At 38.8% G+C, this 17969-nt stretch overlaps 1 protein-coding gene across 1 annotated transcript; it reads left to right on the top strand.

Moving 5' to 3' along the window:
- The first annotated feature begins 12635 nt into the window (after nucleotides 1-12635).
- Nucleotides 12636-17192, top strand: LOC137048249 (golgin subfamily A member 6-like protein 25). The gene is made up of 3 exons (XM_067426330.1): nucleotides 12636-12749; nucleotides 13125-13814; nucleotides 14389-17192. Exons 2-3 carry the CDS (start codon nucleotides 13142-13144, stop codon nucleotides 17190-17192), a joined length of 3477 nt encoding a protein of 1158 aa, XP_067282431.1. The 5' UTR covers nucleotides 12636-12749; nucleotides 13125-13141.
- Nucleotides 17193-17969: the final 777 nt, after the last annotated feature.

Below are 17969 nucleotides of genomic sequence, written 5' to 3' on the forward strand. Positions count from 1 at the left end.
AATTAGCAAACATTCATATTTAGATAATGCATTTAGATAAACTGTTCATTTCATCACTTTACCTCTGTCTTTATCCCCTTATTCCTTTATATTCCTGTATCAGAGGGCTTCAGTCTTTTTGACACATTGGCCATCCGTCATAAATAATCAGGCAACTTTCACCGTCTGGCGTGAGCGAACAAGCAGATTAAAAGCGAAAGCAATCCTGTGTTAGATGCGCGAGAGGCGACACAACAACAAATTCCCAACGTTAAACTGATCGCGCGTTCAATATCGGACACGCTAAAGCACTCGGTGGGCAGGACGAGATTGATGCAGTGGTCTGGGAAGAGTCTGGGGATTTGTTTAAGGGTTTTTTCGTTTTTTTTTGGTAATAATTCAAATTAATATAAAATGTAGCTAGCATGACTGTTTTTGCGAGATATTTATTTATTTCTATTTTTGTAGCAAGCATAGTATAGTCTAGCCTGACAAGCCGGACCCACATCAAGATGTTTGGTCTGGAAACTCTCCATTGACGGCTCAATCCGAGGGGTGGATAAACGGTTGTCTTTCAAACTCCCTCTGCACGCGATAGGATAGCGCTACAACCAACCAGAGCAACGAAGGTGAAGCAGAGCTCGCTGACAGATTAAACATTCGCCGTATCCGGTCGGCTAAACTCAGAACACATCTTCCCTTTTTAAGAATGACTTCAGTGCCGTTCTTTGTTCTTTTCTCAGAGAAAAGCTTAACTCCAAGTCTTCCAGAGTCGCGGTCAAAGCTGATTCGAAAGACCGCCGCCGTTCGCCAGTTTCTGTGTTTACTAGAAGCACGCAAACGCACCTCGGCCGTCGTCATTATGGCCCCGCCCACCGACTCTATACACGATGTGGAGCAGAAATGTGTGTGATTGGCTCTATATATGTGATTGGCCCGGCAAGAGTTTGGCGTTTACAGCTCAGAAGTGTATTGAGAGTTCCTAGACGGCACTTGCGGGCAGATTAAATTTGCTGCCGCTAGGGTGCGTCTAGATTTCTAGGCTAAAAAGTAGCAGTAATAAAACCGGAAAAATAATTTTGGCGCCCCTATGGACGAGTGGCGCCCCTAGCATTTGCCCATTCCGCCTATGCCACGGGCCGGCCCTGGCTTTACCAAACAGAGAAAGGTCCGCTATCGCGCTCTAGTCAAACGGTATATTGACGAAACGCTATTGGCGGTTTCAAAAAAGGGGAGGAGCTGCTAACAGCTTGAGCCGTTTCAGGGGAAATTACGTCAACACATTGAATAATGCGGCGCGTTTCAAAGCAATTCAGCGGGCCTTTAATATATTAATAAACATAAATATAGCCTTCTAGAGGGGGGGAGCAGAGGGACGACAGTGTAATTGAATATAAAATTAAGACGTTTCTTATAGCCTTTTTTTGTGTGTTTTTTAAAATATAATTTTAATGTAGGGATTTAAACACATTGGCCCTCATTTATCAATCTTGCGTAGAAACTGGTGTATATGTTGGCGTAAGATTATGCTTACACTCCTCTCACCGCCTGATTTATGAAGCTGTGCGCACCTCTGCAATCCAGGTGTACGCAATACTTGCCCTTGATAAATGCGGCGGCTGAAAACGATCGTCATTAGAATAACACGCCCCTATATATTCAAGTCTCCGCCTCTCCCACGCCCTCATTTTACGCCATGGACACACAGAAGACGGCAAAGAAGCGAAACTTCTCCGACGTGGAGATCGGGCGCGCTCAATCATCTCACTAGTCCACTAGTCAGGGCACTGATTAGGACATAAGTCAATGGGCTGACTCCCTGATCAGTGCCCTGACTAGTGGACTAGTGAGATGATTGAGATGGCGCATCGAGATCATCACCAGGGAAGTGGAAAAAAAAAAACGAAATTGTTTTATTTGGGAGTTTAAAGAGTGGAATTAAAGGCACCTACAAAAACAAAATATGGACCCAAATTACGAGTACTCTTAGGAGGTTGAGAAGCGCACTCCAGCAGTTTAAATAGCTGTTTGGATGATAAATTACCATCACTGCATTATTTTACAGCACGTTTTGAAACAATTAGCATTTAATTTCGTATCACGGTACATGTATTGGGGTGTACGACAGTGATGATGATGTGATGTGGAGTAAGATTCATTCACATTAATAATTACATGACGATTTGTAAGATTCTTATTATTATTATTATGATTATTATTCTTAATGACGCTTGTTATTTAGAAGAAGAATGTCGTTTTTATTGATTTTATTATTATTTAAAAGAAGGTCATTTTTATTATTTTGTCAGTCTGAATTATTTTAGTCCCAGTCCGTGCGCAGCTGCCGGGCCAGGCGGGCCTGAAACGTCAGATAAAGCGCACAGGCTCGCGACTGGAGGAACACATATGCCTACAAATCAAACGCTTTGGTAAAGTCACACAAATTAAACATTGACGTTCATGTTGCACAAAAATAAACACTGAATGTTGTTGTTGTGGTTTTTAACAGTGGATCATAATATAGCATATCTTGTCAGTGCGTTTTGTGGTGTTAGGAATTGCTTTTCTGCGCATTTTCACACTAACTCATACGTGCGTACACCACCTCCTGAGCTGGCGTAGGATTTGAGCGTGCCGTACGCCAACGTCCATATTGATAAATCTCAAAGTCACTGTGGGTTTGGGTGTACGCAAGGTGTACACTGGAAATTTGGTGTACGCACTTTTGATAAATGAGGGCCATTATGTCTTTAATGACGCATTTTAAGCTAATTGCTAAATGCTAATCTCATGCTAAAGAACTAGCATGGTCATTTCCATAACACCAAAAAGGAGAACACTTTGTGGCCTTTAGTAAGGCAATAATAATTGCATAGGACATGGTGTAGTCTACTCGTAACTGCAATACAATATTGTCCATCATATCGATGGTATCATGATACAGTGATTCTGAAATCTCTATTCATTGCCACAATTTGATCTACGATACCCTGGTGTAGAACTATGTGTCAAAGGCAATTTTTTTTATTTATTCAAGACATTGTGATGTCTGTTTCAAAAACTGACCACCACTGAGATGAACCTGGCTTGCAAAGTGAACAGTGCCTGAAAACATAGGCCTAACATTTCTGTTGACTTCTGGAAATAACTGAAATACATAAATAAACAAATAATGAATGCAAAAAATAAATAAAGACTAATTTCAGCAAGCAGATAGAGCAACCATTGACTACCATAGTAGGGAAATATCTTCTTTTGTGTTCAGCAGAAGAAATAAACTCATACAGGTTTGGAGTAAATGTAGGGATGTACCGAATATTCGTCCACCAAAAAATTTAGTCCGAAAGACTTTTATCACCGAAACAATACGGCCGAAATGTTGTGGTGACACGAACAGAAACCGCGACCTGCACTTGCTTATTTAAACCATAGACCGTAAAAAAGTAGCAACATGTCTGCAGTCTACGCAGCTATAATATGGGTTTTAACTTAAAAAAATAATGCTTTGTTTATGTTTCTGTCGATGGATAAAAATACTGCCTCCTCAGTGATACATTACAACAACAGCACTAATACAAGAAAAACGTGGGCAAAACTCTCTCTTTGTAAACTTTTTTTTTAATGCATGCGAGTGCTGCTAATATGTTTGAATATGAGCAGTCGTTTTCTCCGTCGTCATCACTGTGTAGAGCCAGAAGACGCGAATGAGAACTTGCGCTTGCTGTGAGAAGATTTATCTCTGTGCACTCATCCGAAAGTGTGCAAACGTCTCACAGCGCGCAAATATTGAGTTCTCTTTAAAGTCTTGCACTTAAATGGACAAACTCACACAAGATGTTGCTCCCCCCAGTAATTTCACGAGCACAAGGATTTCTCTAATGACTGGCAATTTATTGACTGGTTCACCATGAAGATAACCATCCAATTCAAGATGCCGTGAGAACTAAATACACAAAAATAAAGAATATAAATGGACACAAAAATAAATAAATGTTGTATTTGTAAATCTTTCAACAGAGTGAAGTTCACTTTAACATTTTTTGTACACATATTTTACACATATTTATACACTTTCCACACATAGCAACACAATCCACATTAATCACATACAATGCAAATTAAAAACTTACTTCATTGGGTGCTTATTACCAAACGTGAACTAAATCTTGAATCTGATGTCCCTTTTTAGCTTCAGATGAGTAGAATATAACGTTAATGTGGAATACTATTCAACTTTCCATGCGGTGCAAATCTCTCTCTTCTTCGATTACTCTGTGCTTCCTTTTCATAATAAATGTCTCCCACAGTTCTTTAACAGTTTCAAATTAAAAGTCTTTAATACAATAATTAAATAAGCATGAAATATGAACTGATATTTCTGTCAGTTACACTCCCACCAAAACACAATCTTTGGATTTTAAACTTAGTGATATAACCTTTAATCAAAGTATTATGGACTAACCCAATGAATGGCAGACAAAAGGTTAGCTCTGAATCAGCTTCAATCAGGGTAACTATTTTCTGGTTAGGCCTTTCTAGGGAAGTCGGTTTAGTTACACATTTGCCCCTTTTTATCCAGTGTTGAATCACTGATCAACAACTTCACTGTTCTCACACAGTCCTCTATAATACTGTGCACTTCTGTTACCTTTGCTAACTTCCACCGACTGCGTCGAACAGTGTCATCTTTCAGAATGACAATGTCATTGACCTTTGCATTTCTACGATGTTTGTGCCATTTCTGCCGGTGTTGCAGGTTTAGAAGATATTCTTTTCATCAACGTTACCAGAACACATTCGCTAAATACTGCACCTTACATCATCTCTTACGTAGATAAAGGTCTTCATTGACAAACTCTCCAGGTGGTGGTAAAATAATTGAAGACTTCATCGTCAGGATATGGTTAGGTGTAAGAGGCTGCGGACCAGATGGATCATTCAGATACTCAGTAGTTGAGGTTCTGCTATTGACAATAGCCATGACTTCATAGAAAAATGTTCTTAAAGAGGCACCATCAAGTCTTTGGGTTGATTGATCCAGAATGGATGTCAAGATACTTCTTATTGTCCGAATTTGCCTCTCCCAAATGCCACCCATGTGACTGGCTGATGGGGTGTTCATGATGAACTCCCATCCAAACTCCTTTAGGCGCTCTTGATTAATTTCCTTTAGTGCTTCGGCAAATTCTCTTCTAGCACCAACGAAGTTGGTACCCTGGTCAGATCTAAGTTGATGCACAGGTCCACGTATGGCAATGAAAGCATGCAAAGCATTAATAAATGCGTCAGTGGATAAATCAACCAGAATTTCTATATGTACAGCCCTTGAACACAAACATGTAAATAGCAGCACATAATGCTTCAACTACTTTCTTCCTTCTTTGACGTAGAAAGGACCGAAACAGTCCATTCCACAGTATGTGAACGGAGGGGTTGCCTCCATTCGTTCCTGAGGAAGATTCGCCATCCTTTGCTCTTCGATGCATCTTCTGAATTTCCTGCACTTAGTGCCTTTTTAGATATATGAAGACACTGCTTTGCTACATCCCAAAATCCAGAAACCGTTTGATCGCAGTTCATTTACAGTCATTCCTCTCCCTTGGTGATACACTTGCTCATGATAATATTTGATGGGCAATGCTGATATATGACTATGTTGTGGGAGAATTGCTGGGTGTTTCACATGTGGATGTAATGCAGCATGTACTAAGAGACCTCCCACCCTAAATATACCATGCTCGTCTAAGATGGGATTCAGGCGATCAAAAAGACACAGTTTGTTGCTGCTGTTGTTGGACTCAATCTCCTTCTGTTGCTGGATTCTCTGGATTTCATCACAAAAGGCTGATTGCTGAACCATTTTGATAATGATAAGCTCTGCATCCTTTCTTTCTTCAATGCTGGTGGCTTCATTGAACCTTAGACTTAGACCGTTGACTTTCTTAGTACATTGCTGAAGTCTTGTAATAGCCTTTATCGCTCTCGTCCAATCTGAAAACTTGTGAAGTCGATCAATTAATGATCTTTCTTCCTTTCTTCCCAAATTTATGCAAACGAAGCTTTCCTGTGCTACAAAGGTCTCTTGCTTCTTTGATTAACTTGATAGCTTCATCTACAGTTGGCACTGCATGAAAACACTGGAATACGGCAATATCCGGGCATGGTAAACTCTTTTTTAATTTGAGGTTTACCGGACATATGTAGGAAAAACACCTACATCGCCAAGCAGTGTAGCGCAAAATCTCTTGGCACCCAAAGATTTTGGAAACTGCTCTTTTTGTGAAGTTTTGGGTACCAGTGGCCGAACAGATGTTATACACAAGAAAAACCCCCGGCCCTCTAAAGTTTTAATTTTTTTAAGTGACAATCAAGCGGCCAGCAGCCACCAGGGAGTTAGCCACGTTTAATCGATTTAGCCTCTCAAATCAAGTTGTCTTGCCTATAATAAAATCCACAGATATAAAACACTTCAAACATCACAATGTTAGTTAATTTCGACTACTATCCTACCACCACAGTAAAAGGCATTTTTGACGAGCTGAGGCAGGCTGATTCTGCTCACGGCTCTTGCAAACGGAGCTAAACAATCTAAATAAATAAATAAAAAAGAACATGCAGGTTGTCTTATACCTTACACTTACTCAAAATAAATATAAATCTGATCTTCAATTCCTATGGTATATGCTCATTTAACTAATTTAATTGGTATATGCTCATTTAAAGGGTTACTTCAGCGATTAGCATATGGCTTTGTATCAGTAGAAACCCTAGAGTATATTCAAATGATTGTGCTTTCCCCCCTCATATCCCCCTGAGACAAGAGATTTATGCATTTTATTTCTGGAAAAATTCCTCCTATGATGCAAATTGACGATATTTGCATCATAGGAGGAATGTTTGCCCAAAGGCTAAAGACTACAGCCAGTAGAGGGAGCCATTTCCGCATGTTTTGAATCCGCGCATGGGGGATGGGAGATTACACTCAGCTCACAGAGAGAGCTCAGCTGTCAGCTGCAGGCACTCATTTAAACAGAGCTATGGTGCTTCTCAAATTTATTTCTATGAAAGTTAAGCTTGCAAAGGCATAAACTGAAACGCGCCAGACTGAACTCGCGTTGTGAATGTATGCCGCGAATGTAGTCGCGATTACCTCAGCTCTCATCACTCCTGCAGTTAGTGCTCAGTGCTGTGAGACTCGCGCGGTGACTCACTCATTATATTGAACAGACACGTTCAGTTTTTAATTGTCTCTAACTCAGTCACAGTAATCAAGTTGGTGGTGTTGGGAATGGCCTCACAGGGCAGCGAAGCATTCTGGGAATTGTAGTCTTTTATCCCCATGGGACAAAAATACATTATCTGTCTTTTCTCAGTCTAGAAGGCACCAAATTAAAAAATAATTTCACATTTCTACTGCATTGATGACCCAGTTTAAATACAGATTCATCTTACCAGCGCTGAAGTACCCCTTTAATTATAGAGTTTACAGCAACGAAAGCAAACGATTGAAGATGCATTTTATTCAGCAGCTCATTTCAAATTCAAAGACCACAATATAAGAGAGAGCGACCTAAGCGCACTGGTAAGATCATTTAGTCTCATTCATTTTTATTGAAGATGATTGTGTTTTTGAGCATCTAAGAGCATCTCTGAGCTTATTTTAAGTTTCATTCACAGCCATTTGCTTTGGCTTGCTTTACTCATTTGCGGCGATGCGTGCATCATATCTATCTGACTACAACATATAGCCCATAACACGCTCTCACACATTTATTTTTTAACCGTTTGCCAGGAGTAAAATTTATACATGTGGTTTAAACAACCAGATAGGCTACATTTACATTTGTCCGGTTTCATCTGAAATGCTTTCATCCTTCTGAATTGGTTTGTTTAGTGATCAGAATTAAATAGGCTACGTCTCGGGACTACTCCTGGTCATTTCGCAATCAGATAAATACCTGGTCAGAGAAAATGAATGAAGGAACCAATTGTAAAAAGGTCGGCATGGCATGGAAGGCGACTGCAGCCTGGCCACAAGACCTGTAGGCCTTCACGGTCAGACCGGAAGAGAATCTACAGGCCTTGGACGGGAGCTTCGGGTCCCCATGCCAGTTGGAAGCGGTTGCCAGAGACAGTTGCATCGCGACGGCCCGTTCCACTGGCGGGAGACCTTCATACCCCCTGGCTTGCCCGCCATCAAGGGTAGTGAGGAGGGAGGAGCCACCAGGTCTCCCTCGGGCACTAAGCGGTGTTTTCCACGATCTAGTAAGCGCCTCATGCACATCTGGGAAGAAAGGCACCGGGGCGGGACGCTGAGAACCAGTGCGACCCGCCCCCAGAAACCAATCGTCCAACCTAGAAGGTTCGGGACGTGGTGGAGGGTTCCACTCAAGCCCGACCTCTTCGGTGGCCCGGGAAAGCATAGCCGTCAACTCGGGGTCCGACTCGACCGTTGCCACTCTCCCAGAGGGAGGCAGTACAGCCGAATCTTCAATCACACAAAAAGATTTTGGAATGAGACGGCCAAATGTAGTAGCATTTAGTCCACTGTATAATAGCCTAATTTAGAGATCACTTTTTTTTCAATCAATCAATCAATCAACTTTATTTATATAGCGTTTTTACAATCACGATTGTGTCAAAGCAGCTTCACAGTGTCAAACAGGATAATATTGCGACAAAATTAGATTTGGCTGTACAGTCGTACTGGAGAAAACAGTGATGTTATCAGCTTAGTTTAATTTATCATATAGCAACAATGTTGGCAGATCAGTATTTAAGTTTATAGAATTAAATAAGACCTAATTCATACATTTTATTTGTATAATAAGTTGAATAACTTTAATCATATTTTTAGTGTCCCCAACTGAGCAAGCCAAGCCAAAGGCGACAGTGGCAAGGAACCAAAACTCCACAGGGCGTGATGGAGAAAAATAAACCTTGGGAGAAACCAGACTCAGTCGGGGTGCCAGTTCTCCTCTGGCCTATTAACACACCGTGTAAGATTATTATTCTGGCAACCTTACAGGTCAGAAATCATATTAGATTGGAATATTCAAAATTTCAGGGTATCACGGAAGAAACAGATTTATTTGGAAATAAATGATGGGATGGCGCGTCAATTACACAAGAGTATGAATACATGAAAGATCGGAATTATTGCGCCGGAGACGGGTTTTGAGCATGTCGTGCCAGTGAGGCAAATTCGGAGGAGACACCATTTGACACGGCTCAGCAGACACTCCAGGATGAGCTGGTCATGTCCAGGCAGGTCCACCATCCGATCCGGACAGGGCCCAGATCCGGGATAAACCTCGGGATAAACAGAGAGACTAACATTAGCGTAGATGCCACTCTTTTTATGATGTAACTAGTACATCAGGTGTTATGGGAAGTGTTCCCGGTTCCGGCTGACCTAGTTAATGCAGCCTAACAATCAGTCAATTGATCTGAATAATGAAAGTTAAAAATGTTCTATGTGTATGCCATAGTAAAGAGATGTGTTTTTAGTCTAGATTTAAACTGACAGAGTGTGTCTGCTTCCCGAACAATGCTAGGAAGACTATTCCACAGTTTAGGAGCTAAATAGGAAAAGGATCGACCGCCTGCAGTTGTTTTAGATATTCTAGGTATTATCAACTGGCCAGAGTTTTGAGACCGCAATAGACGTGATGGAGTATAATGTGTTAAGAGCTCGCTTAAGTACCGGGGAGCTAAACTATTTAGTGCTTTGTAAGTAATAAGCAAGATTTTAAAATGTATGCGATGTTTAATAGGGAGCCAGTGCAATGTTGACAGAACTGGACTAATATGATAATACTTCCTGGTTCTAGTAAGAACTCTAGCTGCTGCATTTTGGACCAGCTGGAGTTTGTTTATTAAGCGAGCAGGGCAACCACCCAGTAGAGCATTACAATAATCTAGCCTTGAGCTCATGAACGCATGTACTAACTGTTCAGCATTTTGCATTGAAAGCATGTGCCGTAATTTAGATATATTTTTAAGATGATAGAATGCGGTTTTACAGATGCCAGAAACGTGGCTTTCAAATGAAAGATTGGTATCAAAGAGCACACCCAGGTTCCTCACTGACGACGAGGGCTTGACAGAGCAGTCATCAAGTGTTAGACAGTATTCTCGGTTACTACTTGTGGAACTTTTCTGTCCAATAATTAAAAATTCAGTTTTATCTGAATTAAGTTGCAGGAAATTACTATTCATCCAATTTTTTATATCAGCTATGCATTCCGTTAATCTTGTGAATTGGTAGGTTTCGTCAGGGCGTGAGGAAATATAGAGCTGAGTATCGTCAGCATAACAATGAAAACTAACGCCATGTTTCCTAATGATATCTCCCAATGGTAGCATATACAGGGTGAAAAGCAACGGTCCTAACACTGAGCCTTGCGGTACCCCATACTGAACTTGTGATTGGTGTGACATCTCTTCATTTACTGCTACAAACTGATAACGGTCAGATAAGTACGATTTAAACCATGCCAAAGCAGTTCCACTAACGCCAACATAATTTTCGATTCTATTCAGAAGAATATTGTGATCGATAGTATCAAATGCAGTGCTAAGATCGAGTAACACTAATAGAGAGATACAACCACGATCAGATGATAAGAGTAAATTATTTGTAACTCTAATTAGAGCAGTCTCAGTGCTATGATACGGTCTAAATCCTGACTGGAAATCCTCACATATACCATTTCTTTCTAAAAAGGAACATAATTGTGAAGACACAGCCTTTTCTAGTATTTTTGATAGAAACGGTAGATTCGAGATTGGCCTGTAATTGACTAATTCTTTAGGATAAAGTTGCGGTTTTTTAATAAGTGGTTTAATTATAGCCAATTACTTAAATTACTTAAAATTAATTACTTACTTAATTACTTAAAAGTTTTCGGTACATATCCTAATGTCAAAGATGAATTAATGATATTAAGCAGAGGATCTATGACCTCTGGAAGTATCTCTTTTAATAGCCTAGTCGGTATAGGGTCAAGCATACATGTTGTTGATTTTGATGATTTTACAAGTTTAGCCAATTCTTCTCCTCCTATAGTAGTGAATGAGTGTAATTTTTCCTCAGTGACACTACAGCGCTCTGTCTGAAGTGATACTGTAATAGACGGCTGCATGGTTATAATTTTATTCCTAATATTATCAATCTTACTAGTAAAGAATTTCTTAAAGTCATTACTGCTGTGTTGTTTACAAACATCAGAAGCTGAAGCTTTATTTTTTGATAATTTTGCCACTGTATCGAATAAATACTTAGGGTTGTGTTTGTTTTCTTCTTCTTCTAAAGAGTTGAGAAATAAGCAGATCTAGCATTTTTTATGGCCTTTCTGTATGCAATCATGCTCTCTTTCCACAAATTGCGAAAAACCTCAAGTTTTGTTTTCTTCCAGCTGCGCTCCATTTTTCTGGCTGCTGTTTTAAGGGCCCGAGTGTGCTCGTTGTACCACGGCGTTGGATTATTTGCTTTAATCTTCTTTAAGCGCCGGGGAGCAACTATGTCTAAAGTGCTAGTAAAGAGAGAGTTTTTACCGACAACTTTGATCGGTTAACGTTGATACGGTCAACCATCGGTCAAACGATCATCTGTTAACATCCCTAGGCAGGTGTTAACTTTACCAACAGTCTTGCTTAAAAAAGGTTCTAAATAAAATAAAAATTTAGTCCATACTACCTTTATTTGTTTTGTATATCATTTCAAACTGCATTTCCACATTGCAATTTTGTATAGACTATTCATAAACTGAATTAACAGAAAAATTGCTATATCGTTGTGTATATCGTTAGCCGGATATCAAATGAGCTATATCGGGATATGAAATTTTGGCCATATCGCCCAGCCCTACCTATAATTGTTTTTCGTAAACACAAACTGTCCTCCACCCAGTGCTGGACTAACAGTTACATTTGAACACACATTGTGCGTTGATTCTACACGTGTCAAAATACCATCAACACTGTTTTTTAACACATCTCTTTTTAAAGTATAATTAAGTATTAAATTATATTCAATATGAAACATACAATAAGTAAAAAAATACAATAAATAAGTACAATATTATGCTTTGGAATGTAGTGAATTAAAGGTTTTCCCAAAGTAGAACACTCTACTCAAGTGCATCTTTCAAGTGTCTGTACTCTATCAAAGTAAAATACTTCACTACTGTCCACCTCTGCATTTGACTACATTGTGTATTTGTGTGTTTCAGTGAGGGATCTGAGGATTGTTCTGCTGGGGAAGAACACATCAGAAAACAACAGAGTGGTAAATTTAATCTTAGATAAACAAGTGTTTGTCAAGAAAACATACACACCTGAGGTAGTGGAGCACAAAAGAAAAGTGAAGGAGAGAAACATCACAGTCATCAGCACAACACATCTGCTTAACCCCCAGCTCTCACTACAAAAAATTACACAGAAAGTGTCAGCGGTGTCTTCTCCAGAACCTCATGTGATTATTCTGGTGCTGCAGCATAGTGACTATAGTCAGAAGAGAAGAGAGCTAATACCTTCAGTGTTGAACTGCTTTGGTGAGCATGCAATGAAGCGCACAATGATTCTGACCACAGATAAAAAGAAACCTGGATATGAATATATTCAACAAATATCTAGAGAATGTGGAGGAGGACGCCTTCAACTTCAAAACACACAACGCTCTCAAATACTGAAGAAAGTGGATGAAATAATCACTCATAGTGGTATTAAGGGGACACAACAGAGCTCAGCATTGGCTCAAGTGTACTGTAAGTATTTTATAGTTGCTGTCAGTAGAGTTTACATAGACCAACTTAATTTACAATGAAGCATTAAAAAAAATCTTTGCCTTATTTGCTGACCTGGCAGCACCTGAAAATGAGAAGCACTTAGCATTGTTTTGGTTGATATTTAAAAGTAAAAATTATTCACTGGGGTTAAAATAATAAATTTATTATATATTTATAGCCAATAGAGTCTTGCTTCTCAGGTGCATTTCTTGTTTTAAGTATCCTCTGTCATTTTTGCTAAAAGAAAAAACAAAAAATGGATGGTAAAAATAATAATAATAATAATGATAATAATGACAAATTATGTCCAGCACAAAAAGCTAATTTATATGTCTGACTATTTTTGTTTTTCAGCACCAGGTGCTTTTAGCATGTCTAAAAAACAAAAGCTGATCTTGGCAGTGTGTGGATGTAATGAGGAAATGAAAGCCTCCATGTCAAAGCTTTTACTGGGGAAACACACACCTATATCAGCTGAAGTGTCCACATCAGTGTGTGGGAGGAGAGACGTGGAGCTTCATGGTCGTCTGGTCAGTCTGGTGGTTCTTCCAGCTCTCAGTCAGCTCTCAGAAGAGGAAGTGAAGCGTCAGACTCTCCGCTGTGTGTCTCTCTGTGATCCTGGAGTTCATGCTTTCCTCATCATTGTTCCTGTTGGTCCACTGACTGCTGGAGAAAGATCAGAAATTGAGAAGATCCAGAAGATATTTGACTCCAAAGAGCACTTCGTACTGCTGTTCACTTCCAAGCTCACTGCTGGCGGATTTGCAACAGATTTGGTCAAATCCAGCCCAGAATCTCAGAGTTTAATCAGTCACTGTGGAGGTCAGTACAGAGTGATGGGGTTAAAGGAACCTGAAAACTCAACACAGATCCCAGAACTGCTGGAGTATATAGAGAAGTTGAAGACTGAACCATATTCACCTCAGATGTATGTGAAAGCTCAAGAGAACAGAGCGACACAGGAGCTTGAGGAACAACATAAGAAACAACTGAGTGAAATGGAGAACAAAATCAAAGAGTTGGAGCAGAAGATTCTGTCAGATGGTGAGTGGATTGTTTTTTTTTTGTTCTGTGCATCTTCAGAAAATGCATTTCTCTAATTTAGTTACACTAAATCATAAAAAAAAACTTTAACGTATGGTGTAACCAGTAAAAATTAAGTAGAACTAAACAACTTGTTTGAACAACTAAAATACAGTTGAGAACATGAATAAGAACATGAATTCCATTATTCCTGTAGCCATGATGGACTTGGATTGGACCTCATGCTAATTTTAATGTCTGGTGCATTTTGGGATTGAAGGATCTAATGTCCACTATGGTTTCAGACACCACTACAAATGGCTGTCCCCTCAAATAGTAACCTATTCAAGGGTATAGGGGATATTTCGGACAAAGATATTTTATTAAACATTGCTGTTTTGCTGCTGTTTAACCACACCAGTGTAAGGTCAAGAATTGCTAAAAAGAGCCAAACATTTATGTGCTTTTGCTGATGTAGACAAACCATTTACACATGATAACATAATTGTGGGATGTTAAAAGTTAAAGTGAACTTTACGAAAACATTTTGAAGAAAAAAAACTGACTAATGCACTGATTCTCACATGATTTTCAGGTGCTGAAGGTGAAGCAGATGATCAGGAGGGTCTGAGGATTGTGCTGATCGGCAGGACAGGAAATGGAAAGAGTGCCACAGGAAACACTATTCTGGGAAGAAAAGAGTTTCATAGCCAATTAAACACAGATTCAGTGACGACTGTGTGTCAGAAGGCAGTTGGTGAAGCTGATGGTCGATCAGTAGCTGTTGTTGATACTCCAGGACTCTTTGACACGACACTGTCAAATGATCAAGTGGTGGAAGAAATTGTGAAATGTGTTTCAATGTCAGCACCTGGACCTCATGTGTTCATTATTGTGTTGAGTTTGGGAAGATTCACCAGAGAAGAAACAGACACTGTAGATCTGATAAAGAAGATCTTTGGTCATAAATCTGCTCAGTTCAGCATCGTTCTGTTCACTAGAGGAGACGATCTTGAGGATGAATCTATAGAAGACTATCTAGAGAGAAGTAACAATCAAGAACTGAAGAAACTGATCAGAGATTGTGGAAACAGATTCCTGGCTTTCAATAACAGAGAAAAACGAGACAAAACTCAAGTGATTCAACTGTTAAAGATGATAGAAGAGGTGAAGAATAGTAATCAGGGTCGATACTTCACTAACAGCATGTTTGAGGAGGCAGAGATGTCCATTAAAAAGAAAATGGAGGAAATAATGAAAGAGAGAGAAAGAGAAATTCAGACTCAACATGAGACATTGAGAGTCAAATATGAGACAGAAATGGAAGAGCTCAAGAAGACACTGGAGGAAGAGAAAAGAAAAGCAGATGAGGAAATAAAACAAAGAGAGAATGAGTTCAGACAAAAAGAGGAAAAACTGATTAAAGATTTTGAAGAAAAACACAAAATTGAACAGAAGAAACAAGAGATTGAGAACGAGAAACGCTTAGAGGAGGAAAAACAGCAAAGAGCTGAATATGATGGAAAAATTGTGGAGATGAAGAAAGAGATTGAAAATCAGAGATCACAGTATGAAAAAGAGCAAAAAGAAAGAGAAGAAGAAGATAGAAAGAGAGAAGAGAAATACAAACAAGATCAAGAAAAGATGAAAAATGAACAAGAGTGCATTATAGAAGAGTTACGAATGAAACAAGAAGAGGAAATAAAAAATAAATCTTTGGAGGAAAGAAAGAGGATTGAACAAGAAGAGAAAGAAAGACAGGAATGGGAGAGAAAAATAAAAGAGGCTGAAAATGACAGAAAAGAAACTCAAGAGGAAATTAAACGACAGCAGAGAAAATGGGAGGAAGAGAAGAAACGACAGATGAGAGAACGAGAGGAAGAAGAAGAAAAGAGAAAAGAGAGACACGAGGAACAGCTGAGAGAAAAACAAGAAGAACTGGATAAAATGAGAAAGAGATTTGAAAGAGAGAGAGAAGAAGAAAGACAGAAGATAGAGGATGAAAGACAGAAACAGAGAAGAGAGAGAGAAGAAAAAGAGAGAGAGTATGAAGAAAAGAAAACTGAAATGAAAAGACATTATGAGGAACTGGAAAGACAGAGAAAAGAGGAGTGGGAGAGAAGAAAACGAGAAGCTGATGAGAGACGAGAAGAAGAGAGAAAGACATGGAAAAAAATTATGGAAGATCTTAAACAGGAACAAGAAGAAGAGATCAAGAGAAGAGAAAAAGAGGAGAAAGAGAGAAAAGAAAGAGAAGAGAGAGAGAGAGATGAAATGAAACAGAAACATGAAGAGGAAATAAAAGTCATGAAGAAGAAACATGAAGATGAAGCCAGAAAACAAGCAGAAGAACTGAATGATTTCAGAGAGAGAAAGGAGCAGCATGTTCAGGAGCTCACAGAGAAGCTGGAAGAACATCAAGAACAACAGAAATTACTGGAGAAACTCTATCAACACCTGCAGGACCAGAAAGGAGAAGAAATAAAAAAGCTACAAGAACAGAAAGAAAAAGAAATAAAAAAGCTACAAGAACAGAAAGAAAAAGAAATAAAAGAGCTACAAGAACAGAAAGAAAAAGAAATAATAAAGCTGAAAAATCTGAAAGAAGGAGAAAAAAAAGAGCTGCAAGAACAGAAAGAAAAAGAAATAAAAGAGCTGCAAGACCAGAAAGAAAACGAAATAATACATCTGAAAAATCTGAAAGAAAAAGAAAGAAAAGAGCTGCAAGAGCAGAAAGAAAAAGAAATAAAAGAGCTGCAAGACCAGAAAGAAAACGAAATAATACATCTGAAAAATCTGAAAGAAAAAGAAAGAAAAGAGCTGCAAGAGCAGAAAGAAAAAGAAATAAAAGAGCTGCAAGACCAGAAAGAAAATGAAATAATAAAGCTGAAAAATCTGAAAGAAGGAGAAAAAAGAGAGCTGCAAGACCAGAAAGAAAATGAAATAATACATCTGAAAAATCTGAAAGAAAAAGAAAGAAAAGAGCTGCAAGAGCAGAAAGAAAAAGAAATAAAAGAGCTGCAAGACCAGCAAGAAAATGAAATAATAAAGCTGAAAAATCTGAAAGAAGGAGAAAAAAGAGAGCTGCAAGACCAGAAAGAAAACGAAATAATACATCTGAAAAATCTGAAAGAAAAAGAAAGAAAAGAGCTGCAAGAGCAGAAAGAAAAAGAAAGAAAAGAGCTGCAAGAGCAGAAAGAAAAAGAAATAAAAGAGCTGCAAGAGCAGAAAGAAAAAGAAAGACAAGAGCTGCAAGAGCAGAAAGAAAAAGAAAGAAAAGAGCTGCAAGAGCAGAAAGAAAAAGAAATAAAAGAGCTGCAAGAGCAAAAAGAAAAAGAAAGACAAGAGCTACTAGAAGAAATTGAAAAACTGACTAAAAGAAAATGTGTTATTATGTGATTGTTAACGAAGCACATGATGATGCCATTTTCTTTAAGTCTGGCCCATGGCATTCATCATTGTGGTTATGTTTAATAGATTTATTTGATTAGCTATATGGTATGTTCAGTTATCTGCCAATGTTCTTTACATTTCTGGAAACAAACAACCTGAGTAGGACCTTCCCAAGATATAAGGGCCTACTTTAAATGTTCTATATGCTTTATATTCATTTGTTAATTATAATAATTTAATAATTATAGTCATTCAAATATCTGCTATTGATAGGCTTGTTATTGTTGATTCATATGATATAGTAAGTGTTCATGGAATACTTGACAAGAGAATCTGAAGGTGAAGCTGAGAAGGTGTTGTGGGCTGATGCTGTGATCAGTTTCATTAACACTTGATGCATTTGTGTTGGTCAGGTGAAGTTTGAAGGGACATTGAAACAGATGCACTTAAGATTAATCAATAAACTGATATTTTTATTGGTCTTTCTTTATCCTCTGCTTTTTCATGGCTTCCTCTTCCTACAGCAACTGGACTATAGACAAAACAATGTTGTGGGACTTGAAAGATTATATGTGCATATATATTCTGTGTATGTGTTTTCTGCAAACTGTCCTTCTGATAACATAAAAGGGGAACTGGTGTTTGTTTCCTGTTTTGTCGTGTGTATGTAGAGCGCACACCCACCCAGCTGTTATCATCAACTGCAGAGCTATCTGTTCCTGGTTCATTTCTATCATATTATTGACATATATGGAGTTATCTTTCTGTTTCCTATGTAGGGTG

This window comes from Pseudorasbora parva, chromosome 2 (genome assembly GCF_024679245.1).
Source record: "Pseudorasbora parva isolate DD20220531a chromosome 2, ASM2467924v1, whole genome shotgun sequence".
NCBI classification, from domain to species: Eukaryota; Metazoa; Chordata; class Actinopteri; order Cypriniformes; family Gobionidae; genus Pseudorasbora; species Pseudorasbora parva.